Raw genomic sequence first — 23,038 nt, forward strand, 5'->3', positions numbered from 1 at the left:
TTTCGTGGTCACAGCACGAAAATGGTAGGGAGTAGTATAAAGAGCCGAAAATCTGCATAGGGGGTAGTGGATGGGTCAAACAACACAGGACTTTCACAACACAGGACTTTAACCGGGGCGAGCGGGGATTGCGTCCCACGTGTGGCGTTTCCCGTAGTCTTCCTAATCACAACCGTCCCATTATTGTCGTGCGTCCCCAGCGGCCATCTCCCGGCGTGTGAGGTGCCCCGTCCCGTTATTGTCGTGCGTCCCCAGGGGCCGTCCCCCGCGGCCGCCTCCCCGCATATGGGGCGTCCTTTCCCCGTAGGGTATTTCGTGCTGGCCACCACGTAAAAAACGAGAAAAACGTTCCCGTGAACACGTATCAATAGATTAAAAATAACGTGACATTTACACAAACTGCCGTGAGACCCCACCTGCACCCTCCTTCCAGTTGTCGCTATCAGGAGACTCGGTCCCACTAACCACGAAAGATGGGTACAAGAAGACATTCGCGCCCTCTGCTGTGGCCAAAAGAGAGACCAAATAAAACAACTCCCTTCCCCCACAGTCCACTGCTGCTGCTGAAAATGTATTTTAGCTGCCCTTTACTGTCTGTTTTACGCTGTTGCCAGAAGGCCAAAAGCAAATGTCCACTTCAGGCAATGTAATAGATTCTTAGCTTCTCTTATCTAGACCTAAGGGGTGGCCCGACTGACCCGCTGCCTTTGCTACTGTAGTTGCTCCACTTGCCTGAAAACTGACTTTGTAAAAGCAGACACATCTGAGCAGCTGTTGAAGTAATCACAAAGTCACTTATATTCATATATTCATAACTGCAGTTAAATGATGGTCATTTTGGGCTTTGGGCCAGTAATCTTGATGCTTATTTTATTTCTCTTTCGCAGATTACAGTGTGCAACCCAGAGAATGTATTTTCTGTCTTTCAAATGAAAAATGTGGACTGATGTATTTAGGTCAAGCTTTCAACAGCTAATAGTACAGAACATTTTCTCCTCTATGGTTTGGGCCGTTAACTCCAACACCCAGGACATAAATTAGTGCAATAATAATCAGTAAATGCTCTCAGCTGGGTGAGCAACAAAGACACGTCTGCTCTATAGACTTTGTTGCCATTTAAACAGTGAAGATTGGGATATGATACCTTTGTGTGCTGTGAATTTGCAGCGTTATGAGCTCGTCCCAGCGGAATTTGTTGATTAGCATGTGAGCCAACTGGATTCTCTCTCATTATCTAACAAGCTAATTACAAGCTAATTATTTCAAGGGAGCAAGGTTAGCGGTTCAACTTTACAAAGTTGTGAAATTGATACAGACAATGCAGCAGTGAGGGTAATCATTATAGTGGATGGTGTATCTGCTCGAGTTGAGAAAGAAATCAAGTTGAACCTCAGGAAAAACTGGTACGTCTTTAATTAGAAAAAAAGCTGTACTGCAATGAAAACAAGTGCCTCTAAAATAAATGGATCCAATAGGTAATCAGACACTCAATCAAACACTTTTAGTACTGTGGAATGAAAAACATACACAGTTTTTAATTTACTAACTCTATTTTTAGACAAATGACCCATTCAACACATGCATACATACTGGGTATATAAGTGAATACATTATCACATTATTTCTGTGTTGCATTTCTTTCAAGAAACAAAATCATTGTTTAGGGAGTCATTAAAATGTTTAAATATCTTCCTGCTGCAATTTGATATATTTTATTGAATTTTTTCTTAGGTTTGATAATAAAACATAATCGTTACAAAAGCAGGCAAACAGCAGGGTGGTTTTCAGAAATTGTTTATCACAGGTAGGAGAAAAGCAAACATAAAGCCCCACAGCTTTTGGTACAACACTACAATTGTGGTACTACAAGGTGGTGTTGTAGTTTTGTAAGGCTTCTTCTCAAGTTGAAGAATAGATGTGTAGTTCCTTGAAGCAGCACTTACCAGTATTTTTACATTAAAATGGATCAAATGATTATGTGTAGTGGGAAAAGAGAATTATCACCAAATCCGCAGTTCCCCTTTAAGCCTCTTTCAGCTCGATGTTTTGTTTACACGGCCCGCAACTTTCCTGTTTTGGTTCACTCTTACAGGCAGCTGCTTTCAGTGAAAAAGCTCTAAAAACCCACTGTACGACACCTGTTTAGCACCAAACAGAACACAGACACAATTAGAGACTAGCTGGTGAACGCAGTAGAGCATTTAGCAGCTAAAGATCCAGATATTTCCCTCAGGAGTTGGTGGGGACCAAAACAGAGCTAAAAGAAGAGTGAATATTGAGCTTGCATGTGTAAATAAGCAACCTTTTGGTCACCATATTGTATAAAGGTTCCATGATATGTAATATACACAACCGGTCAAAAGTTTGGGGTCACTTAGAAATTTCCATTCCACTCCATTATAGACAGAATACCAGCTGAGATCAGTTGCATTGTTTTTTTTTAACCAGGGCAGCAGTTTTCAGATGACATTATGTGCTTACATAATTGCAAAAGGGGTCTCCAATGTTTTCTCAGTCAGCCTTTTAAAATGATATCAGATTAGCAAACAGAATGTGCCTTTGCAACATTGGATGAATGGTTGCTGATAATGGGCAATGTAGATATTGCATTAAAGATCAGCCACTTCTTTTTACAGCAGTCGAGAACCCTTTTGCAATTATGTAAGCACATAATGTAACCTGAAAACTGCTGCCCTGATTAAAAAAACAATGCAACTGATCTCAGCTGGTGTTCTGTCTATAATGGAGTGGAATGGAAATGTCTTAGTGACCCCAAACTTTTGACCGGTAGTGTATATGTCTATGTGTTGTGTTTCCTAAGTGGACAAAAAATAATGAATGCAGCTTTAAGGTTTGTAACCCTTTAGTTGCTGGTAGAAGCCGGGGTTGGGGCAAATTGAGGGCCTCGCCACTTTCACCTGGCTGTATGCATCATCAAACGAAAGCCCCTCCCTCAACATCAGGTAGCCAATGACAACGGAGGAAGAGCGTGATACGCCTGCGTTACAGTGGACCAGCACCACACCGTCCTATGGACAGAGAAAGTGAGTGTGACAAGAAAACAGAGAGGGTAAACGTAAGAGAGAACAGGTCTTAATTACAACCTCTACATGTTAAAGTGGTCACATCAGGAAAAAACTCAGAGGAAACATTAACTGTCTGGTTAACATGACATCATGTTACCCACACAATGTTGCAATATAACAATATGATTTAGCAATGAATACAGTACAACATAAGCTTTCCAGCACATTTACCAAACAGGTGTTTGCTGGCGTTAATTACAAAAAAATATTTTTCTACTTATCCCCAGTTGTATGGTTTTATCTGCTGCAGGTTTAGAGATATTCATCTCTGTGATTTTTGCTGCCACCCCCAATACAATGTAGTTTGATTGAATTTTATTTGTTGTGCTTAAAACATTGATCTAGTTTCAGAGGCTGAAGTCTGAAAACATCAGCATATAAAACCAAAATTATCTTTTTTTGTCTTATTAGGGAGACGCTACAGGCAAAAACACAATTTTTCAATTTTGAGGTTGTCTTGTAAACATGTATTTTACTGCACTTTGTCTATTGGTGTCTGTAGATTTCTACTACATTCACCAAAAGTTAGCATTGCATAATGCCTCATTTGCATATTTATCAAATCTTCAGAAAACTTGTCTTAATGTAAATAATCAACTGGAGAGGTTTCATGGTGATGTCTGTTAGGTAAAATATTTCCCACATTCACCTGTAGTCAGTCCTTCCAGAAAAATGCTGAGTTTTTTTGTGATTGTTGCGGGCAAAAATCCTTGATCATGCGGCACGTTTTCTTAAAAAATGCGATGGAATATGCGGGATATTTATGCAATTTTATGCGATGAAATTGCAGGAACTTGCAAAGATTGCGGTTTCATCGTGGCTTCATCGCGGGGTTTGCAGCTTTTCGATGACGTTCACGTCGCGTAATTACGTCACTTCATAACGTTCCTATGGCAACAGGGGAAAATGGCTGCTCTTGTGGGAAGTAAACGCAACATTTTTCAACGTTCTGCTAAGATATATGGGACTTTTTTGCAACGAAAACGCGGGGATTATGAAATTCAAATTATTATTGAAATTATTTTGCGCGGAAATCGGCAATTTATGCGGCAAAAGTGCGGCGAATTTGAAAAAATGCGGCCCCCGCATAAATATCTGGACTTTGGCTGATTATGCATTGAATTATGCAATCGTATAATCGCGTTTTTCTGGAGGGACTGCTGTAGTGTCTCCCCAAATGATGAAGATATTCTAATAAATGAGTGTACTGTTCACCGCGTTGAAACAAAATCAGATAAATTGGTAAAATCACAGCTTGAATAATCATTTCACAGCATTTTTGTCATTTCTGACTTTCCAACACCTCTGACAGCAGCATTAGACAGAGCATGTAGAGGAAGTTGAGATGGAATAAAACATTTTTACTTTACTTTACGTGTGTGTGTGTGTGTGTGTGTGTCAAAATTTGCGATCTGATTAATATTAATGTTGATGTAATTATTTTACTGCCTAGAGTGCCTGGCTGGAAATTAATTTTTGAAATTCCAGCCACATCCTTAGACAATGCGTGCAGGCCCACGGCTCAGAACTGAAGTTCAGCATATTGACACATTTGTCTATTTTATTCAACATGGAGCCTCCCATCACAGAATAAAGTCTCTTTTCTGGCTGAGATGGCGCAGAACAGAAACTGTAAGCACATTTTTTGACTTTACATGTCAATTAATAGCCACTGAGGAATAGGAGATTTAAATTAGCTTTGGCTACACAAACGTACTGCGCTTCGGTTGCTGTAATTGACATGTTATCACTGTTATCTGTGCTTTCATTTCAAACTATAACCCAATCAGGCAGTTCCTCTGGGAAACATACATTCAAATACAGCACATACAGAACACACAGAAAGGCTATAGAAAGAATGACATCAATCTTTAATAAGTTTCTATCAATCAAAAAGGTTTCTCTGCTCCTTTATATTATTTGTGCTGGTGTCTGCAGTCACGATAGTTACATTTCAGCTCTCGGCTTCCTCCCTTCAGAAAACAACAACAGAAAACTTCTACAAACTGAAAATTGCCTGAGCAAGATAATCCATCAAAGCGAACACGGAGACTTAATTTGGTTTTCTCAGAGTTTCTTGTTTTGCTGTGATTTCATTGCGCACGAGTTGAGTGTTTTCATATCAGTGCTCACATCACATTATGTTCTGCTTACGGTCAATCTCCTGACACACACAGGAAGAAATGCTCTGCCTGGAAATAATCCCTTCAAACGTATTGCATACAGTACATGATATGACAGAGAAAACTAAGTGTAAGCAGAGAAAGCGTTGACTTTCATCATTTAATGACCCCAGCGTGGTCTTTTGCTACTTATCCTGACCACCCACCTCACCTTTGTGCTGAGATACAGATAACCGACTGCTGTAGATGTATGTAAATGCATCGCAGTGAGGTAGCAGAAAAGCTGTGCGCACACACTGACATGTTAAATTAGCCGGCAGAAATATTAAAGATGGAGTTTTTAGGCTACATGAGCCTCCTGAGAAAAGCTAGATACAGAAATCAATCAAGAGATTTGATGCATTTTTTACATTCTTGTAAAACCATGAAACTCTGTGAAACTTTATGTGCGCATCTGTCAGTGATAAAAGATGACTCTTTTAGTAAAGTAGAAGTTTGAGGTACTCATACTCGGTTATAATGATAGTCCAATTAATCGGTCGGCCGATTACTCGGGCCGGTTGATGCCATTTAACCAAAAACAAAGCTAGCGCTCCCGCTTGTGTCAATTTCTTTTCTACTGGAAGACGTCACATCAGCGGCACAGTAGCAAGCCTTTAACCAGTTAAACTAGATTACAAGGTGTTGAAAAACTATTGTATGGGTGTCCCCAGCCCCAACTCCTACCCCCGACCAGTAAAACATTTATCAGATTTGTCATTTGGGATGGTTGTGGAACGGTAAGCGAGTGTAACCGTAAAGCCTTTTAGGGGCCGCGCACATGACAACAAAACCTTCTGAAAACATCGTTGTTCCTTTGGAGTTTTCAAAACTATGCTGCAAGTAATTACATCCTACAATTAAACACAGACTAAACAGAGACAATGCAGACAATAACAGTGTTGATGTTCATTTAAGTTCAGCAATTTTGTGTCTCATTTGTTCTATATTATTAAATTGTTTTATTTTATCAGATGCAAAAAATCAACAACATGATAGTGGCGTAACATATCGGAGACCAGCCCAATTTAGAGAAAATATCGACATAGGGCATCGAAAAACTGGTACACCATTACTAATAGATAGATTAAGATTTTAAAAACCTATAAAAAAAAGGGCATAATAAATATAATGTATTTTTGTGCAATCAATTAAAATAATAGTAGTGAAAATGGCTTTCATCTCAACAAATGACAACATAAAAATGCTGCTTTTAAAAGAATCAGAATAAAAATGTATTCATCATTATTAAGTATATGAATCCAATAACATAAGACACATAAGACTGATAGAGGCTTTTACTTTTTAGTTTTGTATGTATATTTACCTCAATATTACCTGAGTATTGAACCGATTTTTCTGTATTTTGACTTAAAACTAATTTGATTTTGAGAAATACGCTTATTTGCTTTCTTGCAGAGATTTAGATGAGAAGATACTGCTCCCATGTCTGTGCGGTAAATATGAAGCTACCACCAGCAGCTGGCTAACTTAGCTTAGCATAAGACGGGAAACATGTGAAACAGCTAGCCTGCCCTAAGGTAACTAAATCTGCCTATAGCACCTCTAAAGCTCAATCCATAATATGTTGTATCTTATACAAAAACTGATGATTTTTCCAAAAGCCATAACCACCTTGAACTCACACATGCACTGACTTCACAGTCTAACCCCCCAACCCCCGGACTTTCTTCTACTCACCTACTGTGCAATATTTAATATTTAATACTATTGATAATATTGATAATACTGTGCAATTCCATTACTGTGCAATATCTGTATACTGTGCAATATCATTACTCTCATTGTCCAATATCTAATACTTATGATCACCACTATTGGGCAATATTCCAATAATGTGCAATAACCCACACTGCATATCACACTGTATATGAAACCATACTTATTTTTTCATATGTATATATTGTCTCAACTGTGCACCTTACCCCCCCTTTCTTTGCACTACTTATTTTATTCCATGTTGTTATATTTTTTTTCTACGTATATGTTGGCACTTCAAAAGGAGTTGCTTTTAATCTCATTGTACATGTGTATAGTGACAATAAAAGGCATTCTATTCTATTCTATGTGTAAAAATGACAAATCATAGTTTAACGGGAGAGTTATGTGCCGAAACATTTCAAATATGTCAAACCTTTCTTTATAAAAGTCAAATTTTAAATCAGAGACTCTATTTGTAAAGACGTATTTTACATGAATGTGTGTACGTACCTGTTCTCGGGCCTGATCTATGAAGGAGCTGCATTCCCCGACATATGAAGTGATGTCAGTGTCTGGGAGGTCCAGGATCTGCAGCGTCTTATAAATCAACTGATCTGGGAACAGGTTAGTCACTCCGTAGGCCACATTTAGCACATGAGACACCTGACAGGGAGTAAGAGACATGACACTCCTTGAGCAAACGACCCCTGAGCATTGACTTGTTTTAAAGGCTGGCTCGCTTTGGCAAGAGAAATATTCTGTCAGCCATATTGATGACATGACACAACCTGAATGTGACTGAGTGAGAGGTCAGAAAGACAGAGCAAGAAGAGGGTTGGGAGAAAGATTAAAGAGGACAGAGGGGCGAAAAGGAGGCAGATGGGAGGAGACGGGAAAGAAGACAGATGGCTCCAATTCATTCTGCAGTATCTGTCTCCTCTCACTTAAATTTAGCTTACCTCAGAGGGCTGAATTCTCTCCTCCTCTACATCTGCTTTTGGACTGCATCTAACATCCTTCTCCCCCCCCCCCATAAGTTAAAGGATAAGTCTGGTGATATATGCTACATGCTTCTAATTCTCAACAAATCCCAAAAGACCAAAATCAACAGTAAATGAATCCCATTTACAAGTATTATCTGTGTTTAACACCTGCTATATCTTCTTGCTCTGTGCCATAGAGCTCCATTGTTGCCAAAAAACTATTAAAGACATCAATGAGCCACACTGTTGCACTGGCTGACATGTTCCTTCATTACCACGAACACACACACTGTAGTTTATAGACCTCAACAGTCCCGCCCACAGCCGACTCCGGAAGTAAAAATCCCATTGATTTTCTCCATAAGGATTTACAATATCAGTCATAATGTCTAAACCATCCGAGGTAGACTGACCCCCGAGCTACGTGGTCTAAACCATCCCATAATGTCTAAACCATCCGAGGTAGACTGACCCCGAGCTACGTGGTCTAAACCATCCCATAATGTCTAAACCATCCGAGGTAGACTGACCCCGAGCTACGTGGTTGTGAAACGAAGGTTTCTGCTCCTGTAGAAGCTAGAAGTCCGTATGAAACCAACCTTGTTTTAAGAAAAACACGTTTTATTCGTGATTTAATGGAGAAAAACTACACTACCCACAATCCTAAGCGCTACAGCAACGTCTCTGATTGGTCCAACGCGCTGTTACCATAGAAACGTTTACCGTACCCACGAAACCGCGAACTGAATCAAATGTGTTACGCTCACTATTCATCTCGTAGCTGGTTGTCATGGTTCCAGACTTAAAACTCTATATATAAGAAATTTTCGAAACATCAATGAAACGATTGAATGGGGAAAAACACTTCCGGAGACAGAGCCGCAAAAAAATGGGCGGTCACTGTTGAGCTCTATTTTGACTCTTAATCCGCAGCAGAAATTAGTTCTCAACAAATGAAATATTTACTGATGTTTGAGTAACTTTTGTTCAAAACTACATTTTCCAGCTGTTTTAGAAAATGAGAATTACCACCTTACGGTTGCATGCCTCCGCCAACCAGTCAAAGTCAAAGTCAAGTTTGGAAATTACAGTGCTCATACCCGCCTAATACAAACCAATACAATACAATACAATAAATACAATATAATACAATACAGTCAGGTTGCAGTTTACATATATGTCTGTCCAGACTCATTTAACACATGTAGTGAAGACTTTCAAGGGATTTATTTAAAGATATTAAATGTATTTTTTGGCGAAATGTGGATGCTTCACACACTCACCACAGTTTCAAGGTGGGCACGATTAGTGTCACCAATTCAGTATTCGACCAAATGTCTCCCCTTCTGTTCCTGAGTTATGGCGTTGAATAATGGCCAGAAAAGCATTTTTGCAGACCATTATGATGTCACAGTGAAGTTAATCTTTGACCTTTTAGACATTAAATGTATATTGCTTCATAATTTTTTTTCCTATTAGACATTTGTGTGAAATGTTGCCATAATTAGCGTAGGAATTCTTGAGTTATGACCAAAAACGTGTTTTTTGAGGTCAAAGTGAGCACCAAAACATAACCACTTCATCTTTGAGTCCAAGTGGATGTTCGTGAGATATCCCATTCAAGAGAATAGGACGGACTGACAGGTGGATGTACAAACGGACGTGTCTCCGGCGCAGAAGCATAATAAAACTTGGCCTATATATCTGTGAGCCGTTTTTAAAGCTACACTGTGTAAGAATTTCTCCCATCTAGCGGTGAAATTGTATATGACAACCAACTGAATATTACTTTCCAGCCCTTCCTCCACCCAAAATTAGCTCTCTCTGTCGTTTACACGCAGCTGTTCTAGCCACTCCAATATTAACTTTAGTCTTGTTGCTTAGCCTGTCGCGTTGTCGTTTTAATTCTCTTTAGCTTCCCTGGCGAGTAATCTCCCCCTTGCATTCGTCACGGCTGGTATTTTAAAGATGGAGGCGCTACATGGCTGCCATCATTCGAGCGAGTCGCTCGTATGTATTCTGAATGATTCTGAATCTGGCAGATTCTTCGCTTACGAGAATACTTTGATTAGTTGGAGGAAGTAATTACACATGAATGAGCACATATTTGTGAAAGAACAAAGGGGTTTTTGCTAAGAATCAACTCAAAAAATTACACAATGTAGGTTTAAAGAATTACATCTTTTTTTTAAGATTATTTTTTGGGCATTTTAGGCCTTTATTTGTATAGGACAGCTGAAGATATGAAGGGGGAGAGAGAGGGCGAACAACCTGCAGCCAAGGGACGCAGGCTGCTGCGTCGAGGAGTAAACCTCTCTCTCTCTATATATATATATATATATATATATGGGCGCACGCTCTACCAAGTGAGCTACCCAGGCACAAAGAGTTACATCTTTAATAGGAGCCGATGCTTGCCTGGGGCTTAGACAGGGAAACACATTGATGGTTTTGGTCTTTCAATGGGATTGGTTGACAATAAAAATGTAGAATACTGACGTTTTCCTTTAATAAGAACACAGGATGGAACAGACCATATTTCATCACTAAATGAGTGTGTTTACATGCACACTGGTTATGATGAAGCTTTTGGAAAATCCCAGTTATGTGATTATTTATTAATTTATATGTAGGTAGTTTGACAGGGACGATGCTCTTTGATCAACAGAAAAAAGAAAAGAAAAAAAAAAAGTCATCTGTTGTCCCTAAAAAAAAATACAACCTAAAAATAGAATAAAACGGCATACTTCAAAACATGTAAAACATAATAAATACTTAAATGTATAGCATATCCAGGTTTTGGGAAACCTGCACATGCTGGCTGGAGTACCCTAAAAGAACTACTGTGAGATATTAACACCTTCAGCATGTTTCTGATCATTCTCTGCCATGTTCGCAGGTGCGTTCACAAATTGAGTTATGTAGCACTTAGTCAGTGAAGCAAAACATATAAGGATTGATGATGTAATTTGGGTCCACCTGCTGAAATAAAAGTTGCTTCCTGATTTCGGTAATGCAGATGGTGCAATTTTTTGTTGTTGCGCTTTTCATCCCATACTAAACATTTGATAGAGAAGCTAAATGCAGCAGAGTGGTAAATGCAGCAAAGTTTAGGCAGCCAGAAACTCAAACTAAGTTCATCCTGCACCAACTGTTGAGGTCAAATAAAAGGCAGATTTGGCGGATGTGAAGCCGTCAAAAATAAAACTCGATATTATATATTAGAATAATTGATACAGGGAGACAAATAATCAGGTTTCTCCACGTTCCATGTAGACATTATATCCTGGATATAATAAAAAAGAGACTCAAAAACGTGATTCTACAGGGCATGAGGTGTAAACATAGACTTTTGTATGTTCATTGATTCATTGTATGTTTCCTGTCTTGAATAGAGATTTTACTGCCCGACAATCCTGCTTTTTTATTGCAATACCAGCTAACGTTTATCAAGTGGTCGGCTGGCAAGAACAGATCCTTTTATAGATGATCATTTGAGCCCACTGTCATATCTGAGCGTTATTAGCTATCTGTGTGAAACCCTGGTTGGTTTGGTTATTAGGCGGTCAGGGTTTCATCGCTGAAACAGGAAGTGAAGGTATGCGTAATCTCTCCAATCCATCATCCTGAGACTGCACAGGCAGCATTATGCTCATGGCCGGGAGCAGCCACTGCAGAGAGGAGTAGTCACATTTCTCTGATGTGGAGAAGCCACGCTGAGACTTACTGTAATCATGTACTCCCTCTGCTGAGCTAAATTGTCACTGCATAAGTCATGAAGCTCCTCTAGGCTATTGGCTGGTTGTTGCCGAGCCGCAGGACAGGCATCACACCTACATGGCTGCCTCTGATCTCATGTCACTACACATGCGATCACGACAAGGCAAGGGCATGCCCGCTCTATTGATCCCTCTGTACTGACCTTAAATCTCTGCAGGGTGTCATTGTCGTGGGCTGCATCCTGAGAGGCTGAAAAGACAGAAACAGCTTGATGAGAAGACAGAATGGAGGGCATGCCTCTGCTTCCCAAAACTTATTTACTTTAAAAAAACATCTTGGGTGGTCCAGATACATACATGCATGATGATGGTGCCAGAGCGGCTTTCTAGCTTTCACCTCCAATTCACTACTTCTAGCGCCTCATCACCCCAGGCAATACAACAGCTCGTGAAATATTCATATTCATGTAACACAAACAGTCAAGTTGTTGCTCTATTGTTCATATATTCTCTGATAAGAGTCCAAGGGGCGCCTTGACCATGATGCTGCTGGTTTTGTTAAATCTGTAAACATCGATTCATTTTTTTAAGTCATTTATTAAACAAAAAAACTCATTCACTGGTTCCAGCTTCTAAAATGTGAGGATTTGCTATTTTTATTTGTTTTGTTTTTTGGTTGAACAAAAACAAGTGATCTTAAGATGTCACCCTGAGCTTTGCAAAAAATGTGAAAGCCATTTATTTGATATTTTATACACAACAGCAGCAGCTAAACATATTTATAATATCTGTATCAGTTTAAGCAGACGCTATGTTTAGATTATTTTTACCGCTTTACCTTGCCGTCAGACAGCCCTTTCCGACGGTTTTAAAGGGTTAGTTCGGATTCACCAAAGTCACACAACAATACAAACAAGCTAGTCTATATCCGCGACGTTCCACTTCCGGGATTGCTCCGTTGTCGCTGGAAATTCGACCGGATTTCACTCTTTTCGGCCAGATATCCGTTACCTTACGCTTTCTTTGTGTTGGAATTTTCCACTCCGGTCGATAACTGCTCCTCAGATCTCTGCAGGGTAAATCCAGACAGCTAGCTAGACTATCTGTCCAATCTGAGTTTTCTGTTGCACGACTAAAACAACTTTTGAACGTACACATGTTCCACCAAAACAAGTTCCTTCTTTATGCTATTTTGCAGAGGCATTGTTGCTGCGTCCGGTGCTTAGCACCACCCAAGACGATTGTGATTGGTTTAAAAAAAATGCCAAAAAACCAGAGCACGTTTTTCTCCCATCCCGGAATGCTGTGTGGACTAGGCAGACCCTCCTCCGCAGTGCTGTGGAGGAAGGTCTGGCAAAGCGAGAATACAAACAAACAAACCGATGGAGGCAGCGGTAGACCAGCAACTCCTGTGTTCCGCAAGGTAAAATGTTTTTGTCAAAGGAGTCTGGTGGCTTTGAAGGGAGCGTAGATAACAGCTTCAGTTCCCCGTCTGAAAGGGCTGTTTGATGATAAGGTAAGGAATTTTAGCTCAGCTAAATTCCATAGCACATAGCTCAGCTTCCATGTCGGTACTCCTGCCTGCTTCTCCAAACTGGGAGCGTGCTGACCGCCATCTACTGTAGCTAACACACTGACTATGGAGAAGTAACTCATACAACAACACTTCAAAAAAATCCAAACTCTCCTTTTAATAACAAGACACACAAGATATTGACTGATATTGAAAATATTCCCTATTCCTGCAGCCTTATTCCTGATAATATGAAGCAGGGAACAACCAGTGTATTAAAAGAAAGCAATGAGTCCTCACATAAATACAGAGAAAAACAGTCAATTCACTGGTGTACAACTTCAGCAGCAGAAAGCAAATGCTGCAGGATTAAAGCACCTTTATCACGTAGTAAGAAAACATTCAGACAGAAAACCATTTCTGAACAGCTGCAATACCGAGGAGGGAAGATATCAGTCAGCGGAAACCAACAGCAAAATGGCTTACGGCTACAGAAATAAAAAGACAGGCATAGGAATCAGATGATTTGTATAGCAGCACTAGGCTATGCTTAGAAGCTGCTGATACAAACATTCAATGTTATCTACAGCTGCAGAAAGGGAAGTTTATGATTTTCATGAAAAGAGTGAGCAATGGTGTTTTCATGACAACAGCCTTTATAACAGCAAGGATGAATTAGAGATGGTCCGATACCATTTTTGATTCCCGATACCGATTCCGATACCTCAACTTGCGTATCGGCCGATACCGAGTGCCAATCCGATACCAGTGTGTCATATATTTTATTGTGTTTTAACAGCTGTATACTACTATCCCTGTATGGATGTGGTATGATTTCTATCTTTGTTGTACGCCTTGGCTCAGGTTAAACTTTTTGTGAAACATGAATAAACACAAACAAAGAATGCCATAGAATTATCCAGTTTGATAGTCAGTCATAACGAGAAAAGAACAGAAATAAACTACTTTAAAGTACATTTTCTTCTGGGCTAAATTACGTGGTATCAGATCGGGGCATAAACTCCAGTACTTTCCGATACAGATAGCAGCATTTTAGGCAGTATCGGAGGCTTTTCCGATACTGGAATCGGTATTGGAACATTTCTAGTTTGAATGCAGCAGAGGAAGCAGGCCAAAGACTAATGGAAGAAACAAAATGAGAAAGACCATACAGCAAGCAAACCTAAGTGACTCCTTCAGCTAAGAAACAGCAGGTAATCCAACATGACATCATAACTTCGCGTAAACATACACGCCACTTTCTAAAGCCAAGTGTGTTATCTGTACGCATTTTGAGTGCCGTAGACAGCCTACGGGTTGGGTTTAGGAAAAGAAGAACTGGTTGGGTTTAGGAAACGTGACATGCGGGACACGATCCCCGGTCTCCTGGGTGAAAGTTCTGTGTCCACGTCCCCGACCAACCTACTTACGTGGATTTTCGCCCCTTCATACTACTCGCTACGGCGTAAATTCACACGCAATCGCAAGGTAATGTAAGTCAATGGAGGCCAAACGTCATTGATAAACACGCTAAAAAGCGAGTCTGCGTCTTGATAACATGCCAAAATGGCATACGAATTGGCGTGTCATACATAAGCCACTTCATGAGATCAGTCTGGGTAATCATTGAAAGAGACAGTTAAAACAGAATGACCGACAGACTTTTTCAATTTGTCAAATAACTCTTCATGAACCTGGGTAATTCATTATGTGAAAGAGACATATGGGCAGGAAACAGAATATGATGACAGGGCTTCCTCCAGATCCCCAGGGTGGATACTCTGCAGCAGCTCACTGCCTTTAAAGTAGCAATATTTGCACTCTTTGCAGTAGCCAAGCCACTTTCACATAATGCCAATTGCATGGTGTTGAGAAGTAAATCTAAATCCAGAGCACAGAGTGTCTTTGGAAATAAGCCAGCTCTCCAGCCCATATGCCTCATCAGTGTAGAAGGAAAAGATTTAAACTGACACATCTGTGAAGAGATACAGAAATGCCAGGATTTTTACAGCACTTATAAACACAAGTGTGACATGAGGACCAAATTCAATCTGCTAAACAACAGAGGACAGACCTCAGTCATACTGAGTAGCAAATGGTATTAAAAGTTCTATTTAAATTCTATATTTAGAAACAAAACTATTTTTACAGTATGTTTGTTCGACAAAACTCTGAGAATGGGGCACCCAGATAGCTGAGTTGGCGCCCATATATAGAGGTTTACTCCTCAACGCAGCGGGCCCGGGTCCAACAGGCCTTTGCTGCATGTCATCCCCCCTCTCTCTCCCCTTTCATGTCTTCAGCTGTCCTGTCAAATAAAGGCCTAAAAATGCCCAAGAAATGATCTTAAAAAAATAAATAAAAAAAAACTCTAAGAATGATCCTGCCTCTATATTTATTTCTCATGTTAGAATTACATATCGTCCTTTTCAAATAAATATATATTATATTATATAAATAAATGTGTATATCTATATGTGGTGATTTTTAGATGAGGTATTAAATGTTCTTTTGGTACAGAGAATTATCCTATATCTTAGGCAGAGAAAACTCATCGAAAAAGTCATTGAATTTTCTTAGTTCCTCTGAATAACACCATTTTTAGTTTGCTGTCCTGTTTGATTGCAATCCATGGAACAGAAATACTTAAAGTTCTCACAACGCTTAATTTGCTTTCTTGCCAAGAATTAGATGATGAGATCGAGACTACTGTACTCTGTACTATGTTTGTCAAGTAAATATGAAGCTACAGCCAGCCACAGGTTAGCTTAGCACAAAGACAGGAAACAGATGAAAACAGCTAGCCTGGCTCTGGCCAAGAAATAGTCCAGCACATAAGCCCCATGTAAAACTGCCTTATTTTTACACATGTTGTGTGGATTAAACAAACAAAATATAATGCGTTGTTAAAACGTAACTGCTTCCTGCAGTACCTTCATATTTAAAGGACAATTCCGGCGCAAAATGAACCTAGGGGTTAATAACAATGTGTACCGAGTCGAACGTTCTCTGGGATATGTTTTCATGCTAATCGAATGCGTCTCTGGCTTTAAACAAGCTACTGCAAACGTTTGAGCTATGTTACTGGTTACTGGTTGCACGGCGTTCATCATTCAACTGGTCATGACTGTTTTTTAAGATGGCACCCTCATGTAAACATGAACACTACTGTCTTTATAATCTATCTTTTTAATAAACTGTCTGTACACTTACGAAGTTCTCAATGCTTCGGTTTACATGTAGGGACCCTCATTATGCTACCGTTGAAGTGTGGTGATATTTTGAGCCTTGTTAGTGGTACAGAAATAGCGATTTACCATCTGCCCCGAAAGCTAGCATTAGCAGCTAACCACCTGTTTGCGATAGCTTGTTTAAAGCTAGAGACGCATTCGATTAGCATGAAAACATATCCCAGAGAACGTTTGACTCGGTACACATATGTTATTAACCCCTAGGTTCATTTTGCGCCGGAATTGTCCTTTAACTAAAATATATGAGAGAGGTATCAACATTCTCATCTGACTCTCGCCAAGAACGCATTGAACGGTGTCAATATGCTTTATTAGTAATCGAGATTTTCACTGTAAACATGAAGGTCTGTCAATCAGGTTTTTTATTAATTTGAGGGTTCTGTACTGTAAGCCTATCCAGAGTGGTGATATTTATAGACATGACAAGGTAATAATCATCATTGGCATTTACCAAAGGATGTCACTATAATTATGAATATTAGAGACACTGAAATCATAGCGCTAGAGAGAGCCGAGGGTGCACAAAGTAGACAGAGAGGAAATCACCTCCGGTCTCACAGGGCACATACACTAATGTGACAACTGTGAGAAGAGCATCGCAGACAAAAGGCTGCCTGTCAAGTGGAATGACAGCCTCAAATGGGCTTTGAGGAACGAAAAAAAACAAGCTAATTAAAAAGTGTCTCCATTGTCCCACCGTCGGAGGATCACGACGACAAAGAGGCATTTCAGTATTGGAGAAAACCTGTCAAACGTTGAAAAAGGTGTTTTACTTTAAACCTGTCAAAGACCTGCTGCTGTGTAAGGTGTCATAACAGAGACATGAACAGTTTAATTAGGGCTGCTCCATTATGGAGAAATCATAAATCACAATTATTTTGGTCAATATTCAAATCACGATTGTTTAACACGGTTACTCATTGACTTTTGGAAAGGTGTTGTATTTCAGTGAAGGAGTTAAACAAATCAATAGTGAAAACACCTTGAACTGTGACATTTCTTTTGCTGTTGAACCTTTTGAATTCCCCTTCAGAACACAAGACAGACACGAGTTTTCCTGCTAAATGCAATGTGCAAAATAATCATGTTTCTCGATGACATTGATCGATTAGTTGCACAGCCCTAAGTTTGATGCTTTTAGCAGTGACCCGCTGTGTAGGAAAGAGTCACCTCTACTGGGCCTAACAGATGTAATATTGTATTGATCTGTGCTGAGAAATTCTCTCTCTGAGTCTCTCCTGTGCTGAGGTCAAAGCCCAGCATCAGCTACAGAAGTGAACAGCACCACAGAGCTGTGAGGGGATTCAATGTGAGGCTCAAGGACACTTCGGCAGGACGGACACATGCTGACCCGTGAGGGTGTCAACGTGTGTCCTTCACCATGGTCCCTAATGTCAAAATTAGGGGGGGGTTTAGGGGTCCTTGGCCAGAAAAATATTTTGGATTTGAATCCCATTTCTTGCATTTCTCATAGATTTATAGGGGAAAAGAAAGAATAGTAATAAACTATAACAACAAATAAGGTCTTACCTTCTTTATTGTTAAAATAGAGGCCAATCACAGAGAAACTAACTTGAAAGTGGGGAGGGACACAAATGGGATTTTGAAAAGTGGGGGGGGACATGTCTCCCCTGTCCCCAGTGCAATTTATGCCCTAGGTAGTAGCAGTGGTGGCAGGTGTTTTAATAATAGCAGTAGTAGTGCAATAGCCAGGACCTGAAAGCAACTAATTAAAGGCAGGGTTGGTTATGTTGAATGGAGGAGGGTCTGGCAAAGCGAGACTATAGGGTAGAGTACACGCAGCTGGGCAAGGAGGCATTTCATTGGTTCTTTCCAAGCGGACCGCGAGGCAGTGATTGGTGGGCGTTTTTACAGGATTACAGCAGCTACAGATGATGGATCTTTTTCACTCATTTTCAGAAACCATAAGTTATTTATTGCTGTCGGGGTGTAAAGACCATTTCAAACAATATATACAAAAGTGTATACTGGAATAGTTACCAACCTTGCCTTTAAGTAGTAAGTTTAGCATCAGCAGCAGTAGTAGTAGCTAGCTTAGCTACTTGTACTAAGTTAGTGCAGTAGGTGGCAGTAGCAGATAGTAACAATAGTATTAAGAAGTATTAATGGTTTTGTGTTACCCAGCAGTAGGAAGGGTCTAACGACACCAACTTGAAGGTCCAGACTTCTATCTTCTACAAATCCGCATCCACCTTCCTCTTCCAGCTCTTCAACCTGCTCATCTCCCTCTCCTCCATCACCCCTCCTCTCCAGAAGCCTCCTGCCTGTCACCGTGGTAACACACGTGCACTGTTTCTTCAGACGGTTTTTGGAGAAGCCCTGGATCTCCTGAGCCAGCGAATGCATCACGCCGGGGTTTACAGGACTCAGCTGAAACAAAACAAAGACTTTTAGATGAAGATTTGTGTGAATCCAGTGTTGAAACGACATGTCACAGTTGAGATAAACAACCACCAAAACATACCAAATCAGTTATCTTTTTCAGTGCAACAGTCATTTCTAATTTTATACTTTCGCCACGCGGGTTTCTTTTTAACTATGTCAGTCGATTTACAGTATTTTACAGTTTTATGAAAGCCTAAAAGCTGAACAAAAGTGTGTAGGTATTTAGTGTATTTACACTCAACAGATAACCTATGTGCAGAATGTACAATCTTGAATTGAAAAGTGTGCACTTATTCTTGACAAAATCACGGAGCTTTATTCGTTTTAGTTTTCCTGCTTCGTGCACCCACCTGGTATATTCAATTCTACCAAAATCCCGCAAAGAGTCAGGTCATCCCCGCTTTAAGCATAGATATATCATTATTACAGCTACAGTAATATAATACACAATATAATAAACGTGTGAGAAACAGCGAGAGTAGCAGCAATGAAGGCTTTCACATAGCTGACAGCTGACTCGGAAGCTGCGTCAACAATGTGATGCGTTCGGGTGTTCACAATAAAGTAGTTTATTATATGGGTTCACTAGGACCTGTTCTGATAATGCTGTAAATTTCTGTTTATTTATTAACAAATCTACCAATTTATATATATATATATATATATATATATATCATTTAGACCAGTGGTTCTTAAACTTTTTTCAATGATGTACCCCCTTTGATATTAGATTAGATAGACTTTATTGATCCCAAAATGAGAAATGTCAGTGCTACAGCAGCACAATATAAGACACACAGCACATAAACAGAATATAGAGTAAATAATAAATATGAACTATTCAAAACAAAGATTAAAAAAATACAAAGGAAAGAATGTGCAAACGTATATACAAGTGGCGAATAAAAATGTACAACCTTCTTAAATAGTACTTACTATATTAACCTATGTTTGTGCAAGTTGCCCTTAGTGCAATATTGTGATATATATATATATTGATATAGCTAGGCATTTTGTGAAAAATGTTTGTGCTGGTCAAGGGGTACATGGATAAAAATATATTTCAAAGGGGGTACATTATTGAGAGAAGTTGAGAGAACCACTGAATGAGGCATATCAGGCTCTGAAGTATACTATTAACGAGGATCCTCTGAACGCAGCAGAAGACAGCCTCGTTGTGAAAACCAGGACAACTCCTCATCCCTGTAACCGAAAATTAAAAAAAAACGGCAGGGAGACGGAGGAGTGGAGTACAGGAAGCTGCTGTCCCCGAATATCTGAACATGGGCGAAATCTAACAACGGCATAAATCACAGCTTCTTTCTTTCTTTCTTCCTTTTACGAGCCAGAGGCTGCGGAGATTTGTGATATTTTTTTCTGGAAAATTGTACCGAAACAGCGAGAAGATGTCTCGGGGTGTGATCCAGCCCAGCCAGCAGAAGCTGGCAGAAAAGCTCACCATCCTCAACGACCGAGGCATCGGGATGTTGACCCGTGTTTACAATATCAAAAAGGTTCGCACACACACACACACACACAGTTATATCCTCATGAACCACATATAATTTTTAAGATATTCATTAACGTTATATGGACATTATTTGCACCTGCACCCCCACACGAGTGTCACTATTAACGTTGGAGACAGTATGAATGCTTGATTAGCTAGCCCTGACTGTTGCTTTATGGTTAATGCTAGCTAGATTAATGTAACGTTAACGTTACCCCTGGTATTTTGTATATTAGCCACTGTTAATAATGTCCATTTTAAACGGGTAAATATGTACCTGTGTTATCCTAAATGTGTCCCCTTAGCATCCCTGGAAACAAGCACTGCTAGCCTCAAGCTGTCGCGTTAGCTTGCGGTAAAGTGGCCCATTTGTTTTACGATATAAACGTATTTTCAGTTGGATTAAGGGCACATATAGACTTATTGTTAACAGTATAGTAAATGTCTGTCAATTAAAATTCAACACTGAAACTGTGAAAGTAAGCTCCCTGAATTGAAATCGGCAAAGCTTGAGGCCTGTAGTAGCGTTAATAGCTAGCTAACGTCGGCTGGTAATGGCGGCGTCTGCTGGCTAAGCTAACCACCGCTAAGCTGGCAATCGGGCGTCGTCTCTGCTCCACCAAAAGCCAAAACACGAAGCACACCAAACACGGCTGCAGTCTGATGCTAATCCAGTTGTATATAACGTAGTGTTTTTGTTCTTCTTCACCAAAGCTGACAGCTAACGTTAGCTACATTTAGCTTGCTGACTAAATTGTAAGAAAATGAAGCAAAAGTAACAAGCAAGTCTTCTTATTATCGTTTAATAATGGAAGCCCATTTCCACCAATGTGATGAAAAAAATATCCTTTAAGTAAGAAAGTAAGAAACTTTATCAAAAATAATGGGAAGTTTTCTCACAATATACTAAGTCATTATTTTGTAAAAGTTTTCATTATTTTGAGGTTCTAAGTTATAATTTTTAAGATACTAAGTCATTTTGAGATATGCTAACTCATTATTTTGAGATACTCAAGTCATTATATTTTATATACTAATTAATTTAAGTTAAAATAATGACTTGAGAGAGTTTGTCATTATTTTGAGATACTTTCTCATTGTTTTGAGAAACGATTTCATTATTTTGAGAAAGGTTCACATTATGATGACTTACAGGATCTTATTTACACAACATTGGAGGAAATGGGCTTCCATAGTTATTTGATTAATCATTAAAGTAGCTGTATATATTATTTAAAAAAAAAAAAAAACAGAAGGGCAAGCAGCTCCTTTTCTTTGTGCGCCCTAGCTTTATCTAGCAGGTGTTTTACTCACTTCATGTGGAAAACATGATGGACTTGTCAGGTCATTAGTGAATTGGTCGACTGCAGCTTAATACTAGACCAATTTCAAAGATTATTGTTCCCATCAGTCACTTGGACACAAAAACATAGGAAAATAGGATCCAAGTTGAAAAAAAACTAAAAAAAAACTTTAATGGATAAACTAATTGTTTCAGCACACAAATATAGCATTTTCAAGCCCCTCTCAGTGACATTAACATAACATCTACTGCATCAGTATTACCACCGTCAAATAGACACAGTATTATAAAAAAATATAACATGTATTTAATGTTACTGACTTTTAACTGTGTTGCTCAAGAATTACACCAATTGTGTGTGTGTGTGTGTGTGTGTGTGTGTGAGTGGGAGGGAAAGAGTAGTGGGTCTGTTTGTATGGGACGAGCCTTTGTGCCTGGGTATGTATGATGAATAAAAAAAAGACGGAGAGAGAGAAAGAGGTCAGTCATATCTTAACAAAGTTTTAGTTTAGAGTAGAAGTTAAACTGTCTGAAAGCCTATACTGTTTCCTATTTATTGCCATTTGAGTGGTCTTATACTGTTCAGCAGTTATTTCCAAAGTATGTAGTATAAAAATGTTGGTTTATTTATCACCAGATAATTTGATTCTCAACTCAAATGTGAGATGACTTTTATCAGCAGAAAACACCATCGTAAAACATTTTAATTTTTACTTTACATGGTGAACAAATCCTGTTTTTATTCACTATGGAAGTTAGAAGACAGTATGAGCCGTCAGACAGAATCACTGAGATTTCTGCTGCCGATTACTCTTCTTAGTACGCCCTTCCTTTCCTTCCTTCCTCCTTCCTTCCTTTTTCTTTCTGTCTGTCCCATCATCTTCATATCTATCCTGATCTGCCTCACCATAAGGCTTCCGAAAATATCCACCGTGAAATGCTGTCCATGTGTTTGTTTGTTTTTTTTTAATGTTTTTTTTTTTTTTTTACCTTGTGATATTAGCATCCAATAACAACTGCATCCCAAAAGTAGAAATGAAAGAACCGGGACAGTAATCTGTGATACAATGAGTGGGTGGATTCTGTCCCCCTCAATAGCAATTTGTGTAATCTTTTTATTTCTGAAATTCGAACAGAAATTCCCTGCTAAAGTGCCCACAAAGTTGTCTCTTGTTTATCATCAGTGGAGTAGCTTAATTATGTTTCTTGATGAAAACACAGGTGACAGACTTGGTTGTCTTGTTTCTACCTTTTGGGAGAGAGCAATTCATGCTCACTAATGGTAATATTATCATCTGAAATCACAGCAATGTTCGTTTCCATTTTTAAACACATTAACTCATTACGCACACCATTGACTAGCTGCAGGAAACCTTACAATCT

The 23,038-nt window shown here is 39.4% G+C and overlaps 2 protein-coding genes across 7 annotated transcripts in view; one reads left to right on the plus strand and one right to left on the minus strand.

Moving 5' to 3' along the window:
• Nucleotides 1-1,395: 1,395 nt before the first annotated feature.
• On the minus strand, nt 1,396-20,940 carry LOC144532470 (dual specificity protein phosphatase 19-like). 3 transcript variants are annotated; one of them, XM_078273251.1, is made up of 6 exons: nt 19,193-19,365; nt 18,578-18,827; nt 11,876-11,922; nt 7,481-7,633; nt 2,919-3,029; nt 1,396-2,138 (listed from the first exon to the last, which is right to left on the minus strand). In XM_078273251.1, exons 2-6 carry the CDS (start codon nt 18,801-18,803, stop codon nt 2,103-2,105), a joined length of 573 nt encoding a protein of 190 aa, XP_078129377.1. In that variant the 5' UTR covers nt 18,804-18,827; nt 19,193-19,365; the 3' UTR covers nt 1,396-2,102. The 3 variants fall into 3 exon arrangements, with proteins under 3 accessions (XP_078129377.1, XP_078129376.1, XP_078129375.1); XM_078273250.1 differs by lacking the exon at nt 19,193-19,365 and adding an exon at nt 20,630-20,940 and having other exon boundaries at nt 1,396-3,029; XM_078273249.1 differs by having other exon boundaries at nt 1,396-3,029.
• Nucleotides 20,043-23,038, plus strand: part of nckap1 (NCK-associated protein 1) — a 47,238-nt gene continuing 44,242 nt past the window's right edge. For 3 of the 4 annotated variants that reach the window (XM_078273245.1, XM_078273246.1, XM_078273247.1), the window contains exon 1: nt 20,043-20,356. In XM_078273245.1, coding sequence (XP_078129371.1) covers nt 20,249-20,356 — 108 coding nt within the window. In that variant the 5' untranslated portion in view covers nt 20,043-20,248. The remainder of the gene's footprint in view (nt 20,357-23,038) is intronic. The other variant, XM_078273248.1, reaches the window with a different exon arrangement.

The sequence above is a fragment of the Sander vitreus genome, chromosome 17, assembly GCF_031162955.1.
Source record: "Sander vitreus isolate 19-12246 chromosome 17, sanVit1, whole genome shotgun sequence".
In the NCBI taxonomy this organism is placed as follows: Eukaryota; Metazoa; Chordata; class Actinopteri; order Perciformes; family Percidae; genus Sander; species Sander vitreus.